This window comes from Lutjanus erythropterus, chromosome 24, assembly GCF_056507025.1.
Source record: "Lutjanus erythropterus isolate fLutEry1 chromosome 24, fLutEry1.hap2, whole genome shotgun sequence".
NCBI lineage: Eukaryota > Metazoa > Chordata > Actinopteri > Lutjaniformes > Lutjanidae > Lutjanus > Lutjanus erythropterus.
In genome coordinates, this window is record NC_139340.1 from 12950413 (window position 1) to 12968636 (window position 18224).

Genomic DNA, 18224 nt, shown 5'->3' on the forward strand with positions numbered 1-18224 from the left:
ATCGTAATCTTTCCTTTCAGGTGTGGCCAAGAAAATGAAAGCCACTGCCACTTCTCAACATCATCAGTGAAAGAGAGGAGGAGCCAACTGTACATTGCTGTCATCAGAGACAAAAAAAGACACTATGAGAGTAAAACAAAGTAAAATTGAGGCCTCAGAAGCCTGATTGAAATGCTCTGATCACTAACCAGGGGCCCAGATCTGTCGAGCCTCTCAAAATGAGGGCTCTGATCTTCGAGGGAAGAAGGAGGATGGGTGGACAGAGCTGTCACAAAATGACATAAGACCCCCAAAACAGGAGGTATGACACATATAAGTAGAGCTGTGTCTAAAAGTACTTCATTCACACAGAGCGTAATTTGCTTTCCATTCCCACTCGTGTCCCGTTGTTACATTCGGATAAATAAGCATTACAGCCGAGACACATGGTGGGCTGTAGTCAAGGAAACAAGGTCGGTCCACAACAGGTCCAAGACTGAGAAAATTAGGTTGAGACCTTGAAACCAACAGAAATAAATGTTCTTAGAAAAGTCCCACTGAGACTGAGCTCACATTCCCAAGGCTGATTGTTACAAAAAGGTAAGATATATATATATATATAAAAAAAGCATAGATGATAAATAATAGAATATTATTGAGTCCTCTGACGTGACCTTGAGTTTTCTGACAATGGCTTTACTTCCTCCTTGTTTGGGTTTACTAGACACTATTTATTAATATAATGAAATATAATACAAGGTATTGAAATGTGTCTTTTTTTAGCCATAAATTGGACTGGCACACTTGATGCAAGGTGTAGTTCTTACATTCTGATGCCTTTTGTCATTAAAAGGTGGAAAAAATATTAATATATTTTCCTAAGGTGACCACTCCAGTATAAGTAAAAGTCACTTGTTTAAAATTTTACTTAAGTAAAAGTACTGGCATCACAATACTACTCATTAGTACTCATTATGCAAAATGGTACACTTCAGAAAAGAAATACTGAATTATAATTGGTGATGCATTCATGTGTAGGCATCACTAACGTTGCAGCTGGTAAAGGTGAAGCGAATTACAGGTACTTTTTATACTGCATATTATTTTTCATCATTCATTAGTAGATTAAATATGATGATGATTTATAATGTCGTAAGGGATGACTCACACTCAGAGAACAAGAGTGTTGTGTTGAATCCATTGCAGGGCTGAACAGAACCATGCAGGAGTGCAAATGTTTCAGTCCATGTTAGATTTTTCTCTGTGCAAAATGAAATGTGAGTCACTGGAGTTAAGAGTTACTCTACAGGTGCACCTACTCAAAGATCTGGGGCTTTATTAAACACGCACGAAGCCAATTTGTAGCAGCTCAAGTCAGTAAAAACACATCAAAATGACACAACTCCATAGCATGCACTGTGAAAGGCTGCCTTAGTTAAAGAGGGGTCAGATTTCTCTCTGGACTACTGGAAAATCCATTTTCTTCTGTGGCAGTAGGTTTGAAATGAAATAAAACATGTGGTTGTATTCCTCCTAACCTATCTGCAAACAATAAATAATAATAAAAAAAAAATATACAAGCACAACCCCGAGGTCATGCATTCATAATTCATACCTCAGCGTTAGAAATGCAACCACTCCCGTGCATTTCTTCAGAGGACGGCTGGCAGAGGCTGTCAGGATCATCAAACCCTCACATGGAAAACAAATATCGCGTCGGACAGCATCTTGTCAGGAATCGCAGTTCATCTCTCCAAAGCTGTGAGCTTAACAGAAAAAAAAAATGCTGAGAACACAGTTCTGATTCGGCTTTCAGGTCACATTGAATAGATGTCAGAAAGTTTATCACATGTCAGTAATGAGATCTCCTCAAACTGCTTTAATGGAGACATGAAGAATGTTGTAAAGAGTTTTTTTTAATGTTCTGTCTTAACACTACTGACCATTGCTCTCTTCACTTGTAATTACTTCTAACATCGCTTGTAAAGCAGATTTAAATGTAAAAACCATGCCAGATACAGTAATATGGTAATGATTTTCCAGTTTCTTTGACATTCACTTCATGTCCATACTCACACATCTATAATTGGCTGAAAAATTAACCCCAACACGGGTTAAAAACTACTTTTTTGTGGTGATTTTCTCACACCAGCCGACCAATCCAGATGAGGATCCACTCAGCATTTGTTCTGTCCGCCTGTCTCCAGTCTCATTTATCATAAAACGTCTTGCCATATGATTTCCTGCCACTTGCTATGAGATCTCAGCTCACTGATTCTTATCAAATATCTGATCCGAATAGAAAAAAAAAAAAAAAAAGACACTGATTCAGCAGTGATGAACTGGCTGCCATTGGAAGCGGCATTAATTGCGGCATCTTAAAACAAAGGGCCTAGAGCCATGCTGCAGAAATTAAGGGGGCTCATCCGGGATACGTTCCAGGATCTAACTGCATATTTTTTTTGTTATTCCCACAGGTTTTGGTAGCTCTCTGCTTTGTTTGGTTTTCTAGTGTGGTTTGGAGGTGCGTAGGACTGTCTCTTCCTTTTGTTCTCTGCACAGTGTTGCAGGTTATCTAAATTTTGAAGTAAGCCCAGGTAAACTCAGCACCGACTGAATAAGCAGACTCTCAGTTCCTCCATCGGTCCGCTGCTTTATTATTTAGCCTTTTTCCATTCTGAGTTAACTCTGGGATGCCCAACACGCCTCACAGAGACTGAGACATACATTGAAAATTACAAAAGAAAAAAAAACTTCAGGAGTTAGAGGTTTTGGTACTATCTGCAGAAAAATCGAAAGGTGTTCTGTTTGTGAAATTTACAATGCTAACTTTGGAGATAAGGGAAAAGAAAGATTAAACAAGTTAGCGAACACAACTACAACGTGAGTGAACACTACCATTAGCTTTCGTTTGCTAGTTAGCCACCACTTCAGGAGGAAAAGTCAAAATTAGGACAGCTTAACAGTTATCCTAAAGTTCAGAGAATTTATTTCAGATTTTGCGAAGCTGGGATGCAAGTGTGATACACATTTCCGAACTTAAGTTAGGAAAGGAATGTCAATGTAGGAAGTGTTCATCAATTCTTTTCCCCTAACCCAAATTACCATGGTTACCAAAGAGTTAAGATGGGATCTGCAAGTTAGGATGTTTCTATAAAATGCACCCTGTGGCTGATTTTGGCCTGAATGTTTAAAAAAAGAAAAAAGCTTAATAGGCAAAAATGTATCATAAAGCAACACAATGAGAGAGATATACTGTATGTACAGAGAGAGAGAGAGAGGGAGGGGTAAAAATACAGAGGCTGACTCTGCTTCATTGCCAGACCATTAAAAGCCTTCAAAAGCAAACATATCACTTGCTGGAAGTACAGAAAGCAAGGTCCCTGAGACAAGATTCAGACCAGGCTTTTATATGTAAATGTTAGCGTAGGCAGATATACTGGAAAGAAATTAAAAAAAAAAAAAACGTCTGACAGTATGCTGTTTGCTGACTGAGCAAGAGAGATGGCAGTGCTTTAAAAAAACAATTACAGAATGAAAGCATGGAAATCAACTTTTTACTTAACTGTGTGAGCAGGGGTGGATGTTTGAGATGGGATTACTATTAGGTTTAAATCTGGTGTGCGCAATCATTGAAAGAGAACCGGAACATGGTCCTCAGCCGACATAAATCAGATGATACAGGTGTGCCACATCTGCTCTGATGACCCCGGCCTTCACTTTGCCTATAGGCAGCCTGGAGCATAAAATGACATATGTAACCAGAACATAGGACAACCGCAGAGTCATCACAAACTAATTAAGTACACATACTGCTGTCTCATGTATGTATAAATCAGTCAAAAAACCCCACTCCATTCCCATCAAAAAGGCAGAAATAAGGGAGAGAAAAGCTCAAACTACTCCAGTACAGATTATTGCTGGCCGCTTGCCCAGAATACAATGTCATCTAAGGTTCCTAATTGATACTAATTTACCACACTAAACTGATAAAGTAGGTGGATATGCAGCAGATCAAGCCAAACATAAGTTATGTTTCCATCCAAATATACAGAAATGCAAATTTTGACAGTTTTCTTCCAAACAGTTGGTGGCGTTCTTTCTCCAGTCAGGGCCCATCAGAGGAAGAAGATTCAACACACTTTATCTATGTCATGATTTATTCTACTAGGGTTGGTTCTTCTACTTTTTTCCCCAGTAACTAGTTGTCAAAGGGGTTACAATCTTCAAAACAGGAATTATATTACAGCTGCTGAGTGTTACTGCATTACATGATTTGTGTGTGCATGTGGGCTGAGATCATCTGAGTCTTCACGTCTGCACAAATCATCCACCCACCACTCACCGCAACGTATTATTTTCTCCCAATTTAGAGCCTCGTACAGACACCGCTACCTGTCTCTGTAGGTTAGATGTAGTAACTCATTTAATTTCCTGAGTGACTTGTCCAACGCATGCTGTGGTATGTCAAACGCAATACACCAAAAATACCAGGATGTCCTACTACTGGTCGTGGTTTGCACTATGCAAGCCAGCATGCGTCTCTATCCACACAGCGGAAGATGACATTGACCGAGCCACACCACTGTCACCACAGAAACATGACAGAAGCGGCATTGATGTACGACGGCACATTCAAGAGTAAAGCTGCGTTCCAAATGGCTTTTTTTTTTTTTAACTTCAAATTTTCTGCAATGGACTGCGACAAATGTATGAGCACGAGGCCCAAAGTTCAAGGTGCTGTTCTGATGAAGTCATATGCATGAACTGTATGCAGAGTGCTTTCAACATTATGCCCCATGTAAGGAAAGCTGCAGAGATTTGTTTGGATGGAAAAAAAACATCTATGAAGGACTGCAATTGAATGCATCATGAACTTTTGTAACCCCACCAGTCTTGCCATCCCTAAACCCCCCACCTGTATTCAAAGTTATTGATGGAAGGTGCTAAAATGAAGATTTAACAACTTGTAAACGAACAAAAGGAAGGTTTGACATTGACGCATTATAAAAACCTACACTTTCCAAATGTAGGCAAGACAGGGCCGACTATTTTAACCTTTATTTTTTTCTGTTGCTTTTAAAAGCACTTCACAGCTACAGGACACAGCATTTGCACAGACTACAATGCCATGAGGCATCAGTATTGTGTTTCAAAGCTATAATTAAATTGTTCTCCTTTAAGGCGAGTGACTAACACCAGTGTCAGACTTTTGTCATATTGCGAGAACAGCATGTGCGCAGGAGAAAAACTTATTTTTGAGAGCAGCACGCAGCAAAAAAAATCATGTCTTTGTCCTTTCACTACACTGTAACATACATGTTTTTCTCTTTGGCCTGCGTCGCCGGGCTCTTGGCTGGGTTTCAGCGGGCCGGATGTGAATTGCGTTGACAGTAAAGACGAGAAAGGGAGGGGAGGTGGAGATTGTGGATAGATGTTTATAGATTTACAGTCAAACATTCTGCTGATTCCCCATACAGCATCGCCGCTCGATACATCGAGTGCGGTGTTGCTGCCTCCGCCAATAGCCGTATTGACTTCCAGTCTGCACTTGACCTATCTTTTTCTGTACATGACATGTGCAAGACCACTGCTGCATAATTAAAAAACGGTGTTACAAAGGGACTCGAGAAGGAGGACTGTATCCATACATTATCTATAACCGCTTACCCCCGGGGGTCGACGGGAGGCCGGAGACAAATCCCAGCTGATATTGAGAGAGAGGTGCAGCCCTACCCCGGTCAGGTAGCCAGTTCATCACAGGGCTGACATAAAGAGACCACCATTCACGCTGACATTCGCACCTCCAGGCAATTTAGAGTCACCAATTACCCCACATGTCTGGGGGCTGTGGGAGGAAGCACCTGGAGGAATCCCACATGGTTAACTATCGATCTAGAGAAATAAAAGGTTTCGTTTTTTATAAAGACTTCCCTTTCAGCCACACATAAAATATTTTTTTTCAGTTAAACTGTTATGTTTAATGTGACATTTATGGCGGTTCTGAATGTCAAAGCACGACGACACTTCACAAAACAAATCGACATTTCAGAAAATAAAGTGGCATTTCACAAAACAGCATTCAGCAAAACACAACAGCTCGCAAATCTAAACATTTCATAAAACACAATGACATTTTCCAAAACACAACAGCATCCTCCATCAGGCCCGAGAAATATCTTGTGCCAGATCAAAATATTTATTTGTATTATTGTGTTACATTCCTTTTTTTTATCCAATCACAAACAAGAAGTGTCATATTGTTGTGTTTTGTGAACTGTTGTTGAATTTTATGAATTCAGGATGCATTTACAGTCATTTGAATGTTGATTAATGTACATTTTCCTGCACTGTCATAGATATGAGCCTTTCACGCGTGAGTGGATGCACACTTCCTTCTGCACCGCGATATGATTGGCGGGTATAGTTTGCTAGAAAGAAAGTAGTTCCTCCATGAAACCACTCCCCACAAAGATTGTTTTGAGTAACTGGGTCAGATTTCTTTTCCCTTTCTTTGGGCACCACAATCCAAGCCACTTACTTCCATTATATTTGAGAGAAGACAGACGTGTCTATGGGCAATATATCTCCAAAACTCTGGACACCAAAATGATCTGGGTGGATAAATAGCACCGCAGACCAGAGGAAAATGTGTAATTTTGATTTTTGGGGTGAGCTGTCTCTGTAAAGTTGATTATAGATGATCAGCCAACGATATCATGTCTTATCTCTTACTCATTAACCCACATCTCAGTTGGCTTGATTATTTGGTGCCCTGTTCCTGTCTGTTATGAAATATATATATAAAAAAGAAAAGTTTGGCAGGGTGTCAGATAACACTTAAAATTCCTTCCAGTCCACCTAATCTGCTTGCTGATCAAACGTTATTTACTCCAACTGCATGAATCACCGCAGACCCCAAACAGCCGTGCCTTATTTTGAATGCTGTCCGCGCACGCTGAGCCGAACATGCTGATGTGAAAACAAGCTTAACATGGCTCCTGACCTTTCTGTAATTACCCGTAGAGTATTTCACTCTCTCAAAACCTCCTGCCTCTCGAGCCCTGCGAGAGTGCGCTTCTGATGGGCGCGTGCGCATCTGGAGGAAAGCGGAGCAAAGCTGATGTGGCATGTGTTTGCTCCCCACCCCTCCCAAATAAAATAAAATAAAAAAACAGAAATCTCAGTAGGGGATTTGGATGCCAAGGGCAAAGATCTTACTTGCCGTTTGATGAGACGATTTGCTAGAAACTGCTAAATGGAGAGGTTTGGATTCAGCTGCGAGGGTTTGTTGTTTCCATCCTGGTTGCAAAGCCAGGTCATGTGCTCACCAAAACGCCTTAATCGTTTGAGAAGGAAGAAAAATAAGTCTTCAAACGTATGCCTGAGGGAAGGTCAAGCAGATTTTCTAACAAAAAAACCCCTCCACTATGGCTTAACTTGATAAAATCCCAGGATTCTTTAAATATTTCTCTCTCAGGGAAGGATTAAACAGGTACTCAAAGTGTCTCAAAATACAACCTCAATTCCAAAAAAGTTGGGAAATTGTTTGAAACGTTTTGTTGCCCCTGTCCCAACTTTTTTGGAACATGTTGCAGCCATCAAAGTGTATATTTACAAAAAAATCTCTCATCTTTGTATGGTATTCAATTAAATATAAGTCAAAAAGGATGTTTTTAATGATGATTTACACAGCAGCACAACTTTTTTTTGGAATTGGGGGTCGTACCTAAAATTTTGACATGAGAAAACAGCTTGTTTGTTATCACATTTGCTCCAGGTGACAAAAAAATGTGTCAGTCGGCACCACATACCGCCGGTGACTGCCAATAACGTCCGTTTAGAAAGATCCGCCAGATCTGAATGGCAGGATGGGAGAGGGAAATTGCAAGCAATCTTGTAGCACAACATTGCCGCCTGATTGAATGCTATTGATTGGCTTTAGTGTTGGCTTCTCGCTATGGTGAATGCACCACGCAGACACCGATTACAAAAAGCGTTCGAAAGGCAATCACTGTTAAACTATTTGGATTGCTGGATTCCATGAAGCCATATAATTATCTCAAGGACGGGACGTAACAGTCGCTCCTGCATGTCAATAACGATATTAGAGTAATCTGCACCAAAAGATGGACACAACCATCAGGACAACAACACCGGAATAATCACACTCTAGACATGCCTCACATCTAAACCATTAAACTATTAGGTTTCTTACACTAAATGCTGGCAATTATCCTCAACACACACACACACACACACACACACACACACACACACACACACACACACACACACACACACACACATTCATCGTTTAGTCTCTAACAGACTAATTTGTTTGCATAAATTGACCTTCTTGTGCATCTTACTGGTTAAGCAGCTTCTACACAATGAAAAGAAGATATTTGTTGGACAAACTTAAAGAAATTACTTCAACTTGTAACACACAAGTGAATTCGAACCAACTGTGTTAATCTAACTTGATTTGAAAAACTGCGTGTTGTCGAGTTAAGTATTTTATCGAAGTTAAGAAAACTGTTCACAAATTAATTCATTTTTTTCCAAACTGATTTAACAAGTTAGATGAACACAACTGCTTTGAAATTTCTGAAAAAACTTAATTTGTAACTTTAAAGTAAGTAAGTTTGAAAGTTTTTCCCAGAGTGTTTGTATACCGAAAAGGGAAAATTGTTTTTCCAAGTTAAGTTGGCAAGTTAGATTAACACAAGCAGATCAATTTATTTGATAACAAAAAACTGTGTGATAACAATTAAATTAATTTACATTGGTTGAACAGTTCTCCTTCTTTTAAGACGGTATATGATTAATGCGCAATATTCTGCTGTAAGGATCTAAATATGATAAAATGTACCACACTGATTTGGCGTCGTCAGACTCACGATGGACAGTTTCAAAAAGCATCAGTTTCTTCTCAGAAGCAGAGATATTTCTTTTATTCCACACATTGTGCCTGGCACCAACATTACCCACAATGCAGCCTGACTGCTGACAGGTCTGTCAGAGATTCAGGTGTGTTGTGCCAGTGACAGCTAGCGTACTCTCAAGCAGAGAGGAGAACTGGGCTACAGAGGTCTGTTTTTTTTTGTCTTCAAATTTATAGTCCTCAACCCTAATTGACGCCGACTCATGTGACATCACTTGAGGTAATTTATCAGACTTCACACTGCTCCCTCTGGAGATGCAAAAGGCCATGTCTGAAAGTGGTGGACTCCACCAGGTTTTCATCATTTCTCTCTCGGTTGACGGCGAAACCTCTCAGGGTTTCTGCTTCAGTGACTCGCTGCGCATCCACTGGGGACCGTTAGGTGCCCTTTTGTAAATCCTGCTTTTGGACAGACGTATTTCTCTTGTGGGATCAATATGTGGGACTCAAACTGGATCATGACTGGGATCATTTTCAGCTTAAGTGGAACGTGTTTTAACAGTCACGTATGAATGATCTGCATTATATGGACTTGCATGGTCATTTTATTCCATCTTTGCCGTTTTCTTGTTGAGTTCTTTCTAAAGACACATCTGGGGACACATCTCACCACTGTACTTGTCCCTATTAGAATAAACACTACATAAATGCATACCCGCCGTCACCTGGTCTGCGTTGTTTACTCAGCGACTATGTATGCAAGTGACGTATGAGCTCCTCTGGTCTTGCATCACACTAACCCAACACGACAGCGTCTACATCACACCATGATGCTGAGTCCCACGCAATCACTGCTTTGGATACATTAAGCTCTATTATTCTCAGCGGTGGAGGAAGTACTCAAGTATTTTACTTAAACAGTCCCATGTGTGAGATTTTGGGTATTTTATTGGCAGAATATGGCGGAAATGTAATATAATATTTATGACTTTGTATTCATTTGTGTATAATTACCTGAAAATAAGAATGGTTCTGTTTTTGTTGTGTTTAAAATGAGCCGTGTTTCTACACACTGTAAAAATAAACTATTTATTTTAACTTTAGATAGACATTAATAGAGTTAATAGTGACAAACATTGATAACACCTCTCTAGCAGTGCATGCTGGGAAGTCTACTAATATGCTGATCCTGTTTCTTTAGAAACAAACTCTGCACGGTGCATTCAACTAATTTCAAGTCAAAAAACTTCAAGTTAAAAGAGCTTATGTTTATAAGTTCTATAAGTGATCGGAAAATATATTTGAAGTATTATTAACTTAAATGAATAAAATGTTATTTATTTAGTTACTTATTTATGTTAAGTTAATGAGAAAAGTTAAGTTGCTTCCACAAAATTTGTAGACTAAACTCTAGATTGGGCCGTTTGCATTTTTCCCAAGTTTTGAGGCCACCGTAGGTTCTTCTACACGTTTGGAAGGGGAGGGTGAGATGAGCTGTTTTCAGTTCCAGTTGCAATGCCAACGTGAGACCCCACTAAATCCTACACACTAGTCCTTCAAGTAAAAAAACAGCGAACAAATGCTCGAGTAGAAGATCTACATCCAAAACTTGAACTTGAATAGACGTAGAAAATTAACAGCAAAACAGATATATATGACATCACTGGATTATAATTACTGAAGCATTAATGTGTAGATCATTTAATGCTGCAGCTGGTAAAGGTTGAGCTAGTTTTAATACATACTGCTGGTTAGCTTAACCTATAATAATTTGTCAGATTTTTTTCTGTTCTGTAAATATTCAAGTAAAGTACCACAAACAGACAGATATATTGATCAGCCAGTGTTACATATAAGTACAAGACATCAAAAGCTCACGCAAAAAAGAAACAGTACTTGAGTAAAAGTACTCGGTTACATTCCACCACTGATTATGCTTGTACTATTAGCTCCTCAGTGTGTAAAGTATGCCACCTGCCATGAGTACAATGTAAATATCCCGTGTGTGCTCTCCCTAATACTGTGGAATTACACCCCTCACTATAGAGGCAAAGTGATCTGACACAAAGAGACAGATGCAGATGAAAAAACACCTTCGTACAGACAAACGGAAACAAAACAAAGGTGACAGACGAGCCAACAGGTAGGTGCACCGGTTGACAAGCAACAGCACAAAAGAAAACAGCAGACAAACAGACAGACAGAGAGGCAGCTGTGTGGGTAGGGAGAAATCATCTGCAGTCAATGGACCATAATGGGAATGCTTTACAGCCATATGTAGGTGGTCCTAATGATGTTTTGCTTATTGCAAACACCACTGATGCTTTGCTGGAATCTCCTGACTCGCCTGGATTGGTCTCTTATTGCGCTGCTTGTGCAACTGTGTGTGTGTGTGTGTGTGTGTGTGTGTGTGTAACTATGGAAGCTCATTTCTGCCAGGAAAACACCCCAATAGCAAGTCATAACTCTGAGATGAAAAAAGTCCCAATTCTGACTTTTTAACTCATCATTTGTACCTTTGATCTCATAATAATATATATGAACATATTCATTTTAACCCACAATTTTACCTTTTTGTTCTCATAGTTATGACTTTATGTCTTTTGTAATTATTCATTTTTATCATAATTACTATTACTAAAAAAAAATCTCAATTTATCTCAGTATTACAGCATTATGACTTTTGAACCCATCATTTTGATTTTTTTAGCAAATAATTTCAGTTTAATCTCACAATTACGACTTTATATCTTATCATTATTATATTTTATCTCATAATTATTAGTTTCCATCATAATTATTAGTTTAATTTCATAATTTCCAGTTTTTATCCACCAATTATTACTTTTAACCCATTATTCAAACTTTAAAAAAAAATCAGACTTTTAAAAATCTCATTATTATTACCTTTTGTGTAATAATTATTACTTTTAACTCATAATTTTGACTTTTTTTAATCTCACAAATTTATTTAATAATTATGACTTTCTATCTCATAATTATTACTTTTTACCTCATAATTTCAACTTTTTAAAAAAAATCTCATTATGACTTTTAACTCACACTTATGGCTGTTTTAAAATCTCAAATTCAGGACCTACCTTGTTGTTTTTTCTTGCACAGGCAGAACTGGTCTTCCATATATATCTGTTGTTTCCTCTCTGCAAAGAAAAAAAACAAAACGATGTCAGAGAGAGAGGATATTTAACTTAGCATCCCATTTTCTGTCCTGCTCTTAATTCCAACTGAGCACTGCAGATGGAAGAGGAGGAGGAGGAGGAGGGGGAGGAGGAGGAGGAGGAGGAGGAGGGTGGATAACTACCTCAACTCTCCTGTGCAACCCCCCTTCTTCAGCTGATGTAACACTCTCAAACAATGGAGTATAATAAAAATCGATAGGAGATGAAAATATGTCCAAACCACTTCCCTGGTTTTTGTTTTGCTTTTTTTTTCTTCTTACAGTTGTAGATCTATTTTTGCAAAAAGGATTTCATACTGGAAAAAAAATACCAAAACGTCACGCACACATGCGCATATAGGGCGCCACACTGACGCATCGTTTGTTGTATAGTCAACTGTTTTTTGCTGGACTGAGGCATGCCTGTAGCGGATTATTGTTTTTACCGCATTCAACAGTGTTTTCAAAGCAAAGGGGGCGAAAGTCAAGGCTGGAACAGTGGAGGCTCGGCGAGAGATGCGCCAAACTAACGCCGCTTATCCGTTCAGAATGGGGGGTAATTTAAGCCATTGAACTGAGGTATCACGATCCTAATGTGAAATCTCACCAGTGTTTTTTCGACGATGCCGACTTGGACACTTTTAACATGGAGCTGCGAGATTTAAGAGTGATAATTCGCAGCAGGAACCTGCTTTTTGTGCCTCTGTAGGGAAATAAAGCACAAATCTGACGCTATAAAGTGATTTTTTTAAAGAAAATCTCGCCCCTGTATGTGGATTGATTTTTTTCCTGCTCTCTCTTCTCAGCATTCCCTCAGTCAGTCGACGGATTTTTTGCCATTACAGCTCAGCAGAGGGTGTCAGATTATTCTTAGAGCACCGCGCTAGGATGAACATCGTCTCCGCGTTCCTCCTTTTGTGAATCGCCACGAAAAAACCGACGCGAGGCGAAGACGCCGAAGGATGTAAAAAAAAAAGGGGGGGATGCGGGTGTTTTGCAGCGGTGGGATCGCCTGTGAAGCTCCGGCAGCAGCAGCAGCAGCGCAGGGTGTGAATTCAGCACCAGGGGAGAAGGGGACAGCTCCCGAGCAACGCAGCAGCACGACTGGAGGGGGAGAAGAAGCAAAAGGCACGGATTTGTTACATTTTTGCCAGCCAAGGTCAGTCTTAGACGCACTGAAACTGCAAAAAACATGTGCTGGACTCTACTGCCAGTCGCTGTTTTTGATTTTTATCACAAACGCGCTGAGTCTGTGAGGATTCAGTCGTGAAAGAGACGTTTATGTGGTCATTTTCAAACTGCAAGTCTGGACACAAGAAGTGCAGGTTAGATGCAGCATGGATGCGTGATAAAAAGAGTCTTATCTTCTTCATAAATGTCTATCTGCTTTATTTTCTCGTGTATTAATGTAGACTGAATCACAGCTCGTATGTCTTGAAGCCTGGGAATGAATCGTCCACGCTAAAAAAATGCTGCTTTGGATTGTTCTGCTGAATGCGGCTCTTTGTGTTGCCAGTGGAAATGTTACAAGGGACGTTTGTAAGGAGCAGATATGCTCTTGCAACGAGATCGAGGGAGATCTGCACATAGACTGCGAAAAAAGGAGCTTCACCACGCTGCAGCATTTGACCGGCCCCAGCTCGCAGTTCTATCACCTGCTGTTGCACGGGAATTCTCTATCCAGGCTCTTTCCCAACGAGTTCGCCAACTTTTACAACGCCGTGAGCCTGCATTTGGAAAACAATGGCTTGCACGACATCGTGCCCGGCGCCTTTCTGGGGCTGCAGCTGGTGAAGCGGCTGCACATCAATAACAATAAGATCCGATCATTCAGGAAGAGTACGTTTCTGGGGTTAGACGACTTGGAATACCTCCAAGCTGATTTTAATCTATTGAGGGATATCGACCCCGCCGTTTTCAGGGACCTAAATAAACTTGAAGTGTTAATACTTAACGACAACCTCATCAGCGCGCTACCTATAAACGTGTTTCAACATGTGCCCATCACGCATCTCGATCTGCGGGGGAACAGAATCAAAACGTTGCCTTACGAAGGGATCCTTGAGCAGATACCGGGCATTGCGGAGGTTTTGTTGGAGGACAACCCGTGGGACTGCAACTGCGACCTGGTTTCTCTTAAGGAATGGCTGGAGAACATACCGCATAACGCGCTCATTGGGAAGGTGATATGCGAGGCTCCCACCAGGCTGCAAGGGAGCGACTTGAACGAGACGTCAGAAGCCGAGCTGTGTCCTTCACAGAGCGGCGGCGTGGACACCAGCCTGGTCGCCCCTCCCACCCAGGAGGAGACCTCGGAGCCCCGTGGCCCGCGTCCCACGCCTTACAAGCCCAACGGAGGGGACGCGAGCGGGCCTCCGACGCCTGGCGGCGGCCACGGCGCCAAGAGCCGCTCCAAGTCTCGTGAGAATTGGCAGCTCAAAACGAAGCCCACTCCGGTGCTGACAGGTGTGAACGGGGACAGGGAGCAGCAGCAGCTGCGCAACATGACCTGCCCCCCGCCGTGCAACTGCAAGCTGGTCGGCTCCAGGCAGGGGCTGGGGGTCAACTGCGAGGGCAAGAAGATCGAGAGCTTGTCCAACCTCAAGCCAAAGCCCCTGGCTGCTCATGAGCTCAACATGCGAGACAACAACATCCACGCCGTGAAAAAGAACCAGCTGCTCGGCTACACCAGCCTCAACCTGCTCGATTTGGGTGGCAACAACATCAAGGTGATCGACAACAGCACTTTCCAGAACCAGAGCGAGCTCAGGTGGCTCTACATGGATAAGAACTACCTGGATACGCTCATGGCAGAGATGTTCGTAGGCCTTGTGAATCTGGAATATCTCAGTTTGGAATACAACGACATCCAGCTGATAGTGGCGGGCGCCTTCAGCCCCATGCCCAACCTGCGGGTTCTGTTTCTCAACAACAACCTGCTCAAATCTTTACCCGTGGATGCTTTCCTTGGGATTTCTTTATCCAAAATCAGCCTGCATAATAATTACTTCCCCTATCTCCCTGTGGCTGGCGTGTTGGACCAGCTCAACTCAATCATTCAGATCGATTTGCACGGGAACCCGTGGGATTGCTCTTGCAACATCGTCCCCTTCAAGCAGTGGACGGAGAAGCTCGGGGCCGACGTGATTGTGAGCGACCTCAAGTGCGAGTCCCCAGAAGAGTTTTGGAAGCGCGACTTCCGCTACGTGCGGAACGACCTCATGTGCCGCAAACTCTACGACAAAGTCTCCCCGACCCCTCTGTCCAAAAACAGCACCTTCACGCAGGACTCGGGGACGCGCTCGAACTCCTACTTGGAGCCCAACAGGGTCTCCATTTCGGTGCTCGTCCCCGGGCTGCTGCTGGTGTTCGTCACGTCCGCGTTCACGGTCGTAGGGATGCTTGTGTTTATTTTGCGGAATCGCAAGAGGTCAAAGCGGAGGGATGGTAACTCGTCCGCCTCGGAGATCAACTCCTTACAGACAGTGTGTGACTCGTCTTACTGGCACAGCGGGCCTTATAACGCAGACGGGGGCGCGCACAGGGGTTTTGACTGCAGTACGCACCTCTCCACGACAAATGATGCGTAAAAAGGGGACTCTAGTACAATAAAAGCTCGGATTACGCACAGACTGACGCACACATGACTTAAAAACGTGCTAAACAGACTTGTTTATGTCTTGTTTGAACCAATAAGTCAGTCTACTGCTGCTGCACAGGCCCCCCCACTCTGTAATATATGTATATGCCAACCCCTCCTTCCTTCCATCCCTCCCTCCTCCCAGTTCTGCTATTTTGCCGCAATCGGACTACGGATCTGTGTGTGAGACAGAAAAAAAGAGGGAGAAAAAAGGAGGAAGAGGAGGAGGAGGGCGTGTGTGTGAGAGCGAGAGAAAAGACCCCTGGGAATGGTGCACGAACGCATGAATGTAAATGTAAATACTCGGACCCGATGTATCATAATCTGCATGATGATATTTCGCATGGTTTCAACACACACACACACACACACACTCAAAAACGAGACGGCGAGGAACCATAACCACCATAACCAACTGAAGAAGAAGCGACCCTTTCATGTTATATCAATATGACGACAATATATAGATATTAAGAATTATATATGACTATTACAAAGTGCCATTTCTCTATTTTTTGTGAACCTGCAGTTAGGAATTTGTATTTGTTGTTTTGTTTTTGGAGAAAAGATGATGAAAAAAAAAACCAATAACGATGACTATCTTTGGAGAGGAGGAGGAGGAGGAGGAAGAGGAGGAGTGGAAGTGAAGCTGTCAGTGCATGTTACTTTCTGTTCGTTATCATTTTGATTGTCGATAAATATTGGGGTTATTTATACCGTAAAACTAGATGGTTGCAGATTAAAAATCCACAGTCTGCAGCTGCAGTCATCATCTCCTTTATGAATGTAAAACTGTGTTCTTTTATGGTGTGCCAATTGTTGACTTTCAGATATTCAGACATGCAGATGAGCATGACCAATTAACGTCACTCAGATGCTTATGCTGCAAAGTTAATGTAGCTAAAATAACAAGTTCCGTGGTTTTCTGTGTGTCAATGAATATAGCCTGCTTTGGGTGAGAGGAAGAAAAAAAAAATCATTCAAATGGGGGGTTTATACCATCATATTTTTTCAACAACTGAGCAAAGAAGTGTTTTCAATTTGAGCTATGTAGGTATAATTCGATCTATGTAGGTAAACAGGTACAGTAGGCTGATATAGACTAGAATGCTTTTTTTAAATGTCAGAAAAATGAAGTATTCCTCCACAAAAAAAGCTTATGGCTATGATTCACTTTCATCATATTGTGAGCTTTTGTAAAGCCATCTAATCTTGTCCAAATAAGAGAACTGAAACTCACTGTATTTACTACAAAATGTGCTTGAAATAGGCTGTTTTTTTTTTTTTCTTGTTCTAACAAACCGGGGGCCATGCTATGGGAAGAACTCAGCATGAGGCCTCCTTCACTGGCGGTGGTGTTGGAAGGGGAGGGCACACACACATGCATAAGCATCCACGGGGTAAATTTGATGCAAGATGCCTTGTTCAACTTCAGCATTTTGAACTTGAGATACTCCTCTTCTCTCTAAAGGGGGGGTATGGGGGGGTCGCATGGTTTTCGTGGGCTCGTGAAAAACAATGCCATGACTGAACACCTGTTTTGCAGAGCTCAGCTGCTGCTGCTGCTTAGCCTATACTGCTTTAACTGAACATGGATTTGACAGAAAGAAAAAAAAAAACACAACAGCAACAAAGATAAAGCATTCAAATGTTGGAGGCATACTTCCAGTAGGGGAGACCTGGTTTGGTTGTAACCTGGTTTGGTTGTAACACTTTAGCCTTGCAGAGAAGCACTGTGGCCATGTCATCAATATCCCACTTCCTTTTTGAGCTCACAGGAACAGTGGCATGTCTCTGTGAGCACACTGTAAAAAAAACGTCAAGAAAACTCAACTAGCGTCACTAAACATTTGAGTTTTAAATCAAACTCGATAATGGCAGTAATTTTAAGGAAAAAAAAAGAGCATTTTGTATTTCATTGATTAATTGAACAATCGATTATTTGCAACTATCGGTTAAGGAAAATACACAAAATTTGCAACCCTAAAACAAGATTTGCTGATGTATAATCTTTTTTTGAAACTTGAAACTTGTAAGCTATGAGTTTTAGAAACCTCCAAAGTTCTGTATTTCAAAAACTGTTCATAGTTAGCTGTGAACCTGAGTTATCAGTATTTGGGTGCTGAAAAATGAAATGGTTGCAACAGAAAATATTAAATTATTGAACAGTATTCACTTTCACTTGAAATTTTCTTAAAAAAAAGTTTCTAGTTTCTAAAACTCAGAGATTCTCTTCTTCTTTGTTTCTTTTAAAGAAGAAAAGTAAATCATCTCACCAAGAGATAATAAGCTGGGAAACTTTTTTAAAGTTTACTTCAGAACTTAAGAGTTTGAGCTGGATCAAAACTCAAAACTTTAGTGGAAACAGCTGCCTTTAAATGATGAGTTTTCTCAAGGTTTTTACAGTGCAACATTGTGGGTTTTATGACAAAATCCCATTTTCAGTTTAGTGTATTAGTAAAGTTTTTTTTTTTTATCAATTCTTTTGCTGAGGGTTCATTGTATTGTAGATACAATGGTTTGACTTAGATGACCTAAAC

At 41.1% G+C, this 18224-nt stretch overlaps 1 protein-coding gene across 1 annotated transcript; it reads left to right on the top strand.

Moving 5' to 3' along the window:
- The first annotated feature begins 12391 nt into the window (after nucleotides 1-12391).
- slitrk1 (SLIT and NTRK like family member 1) lies at nucleotides 12392-17872 on the top strand. Its single transcript, XM_084713962.1, has one exon. The coding sequence runs from the start codon at nucleotides 13514-13516 to the stop codon at nucleotides 15632-15634; it is 2121 nt and encodes a 706-aa protein (XP_084570088.1). The 5' UTR covers nucleotides 12392-13513; the 3' UTR covers nucleotides 15635-17872.
- The last annotated feature ends 352 nt before the right edge of the window (nucleotides 17873-18224 follow it).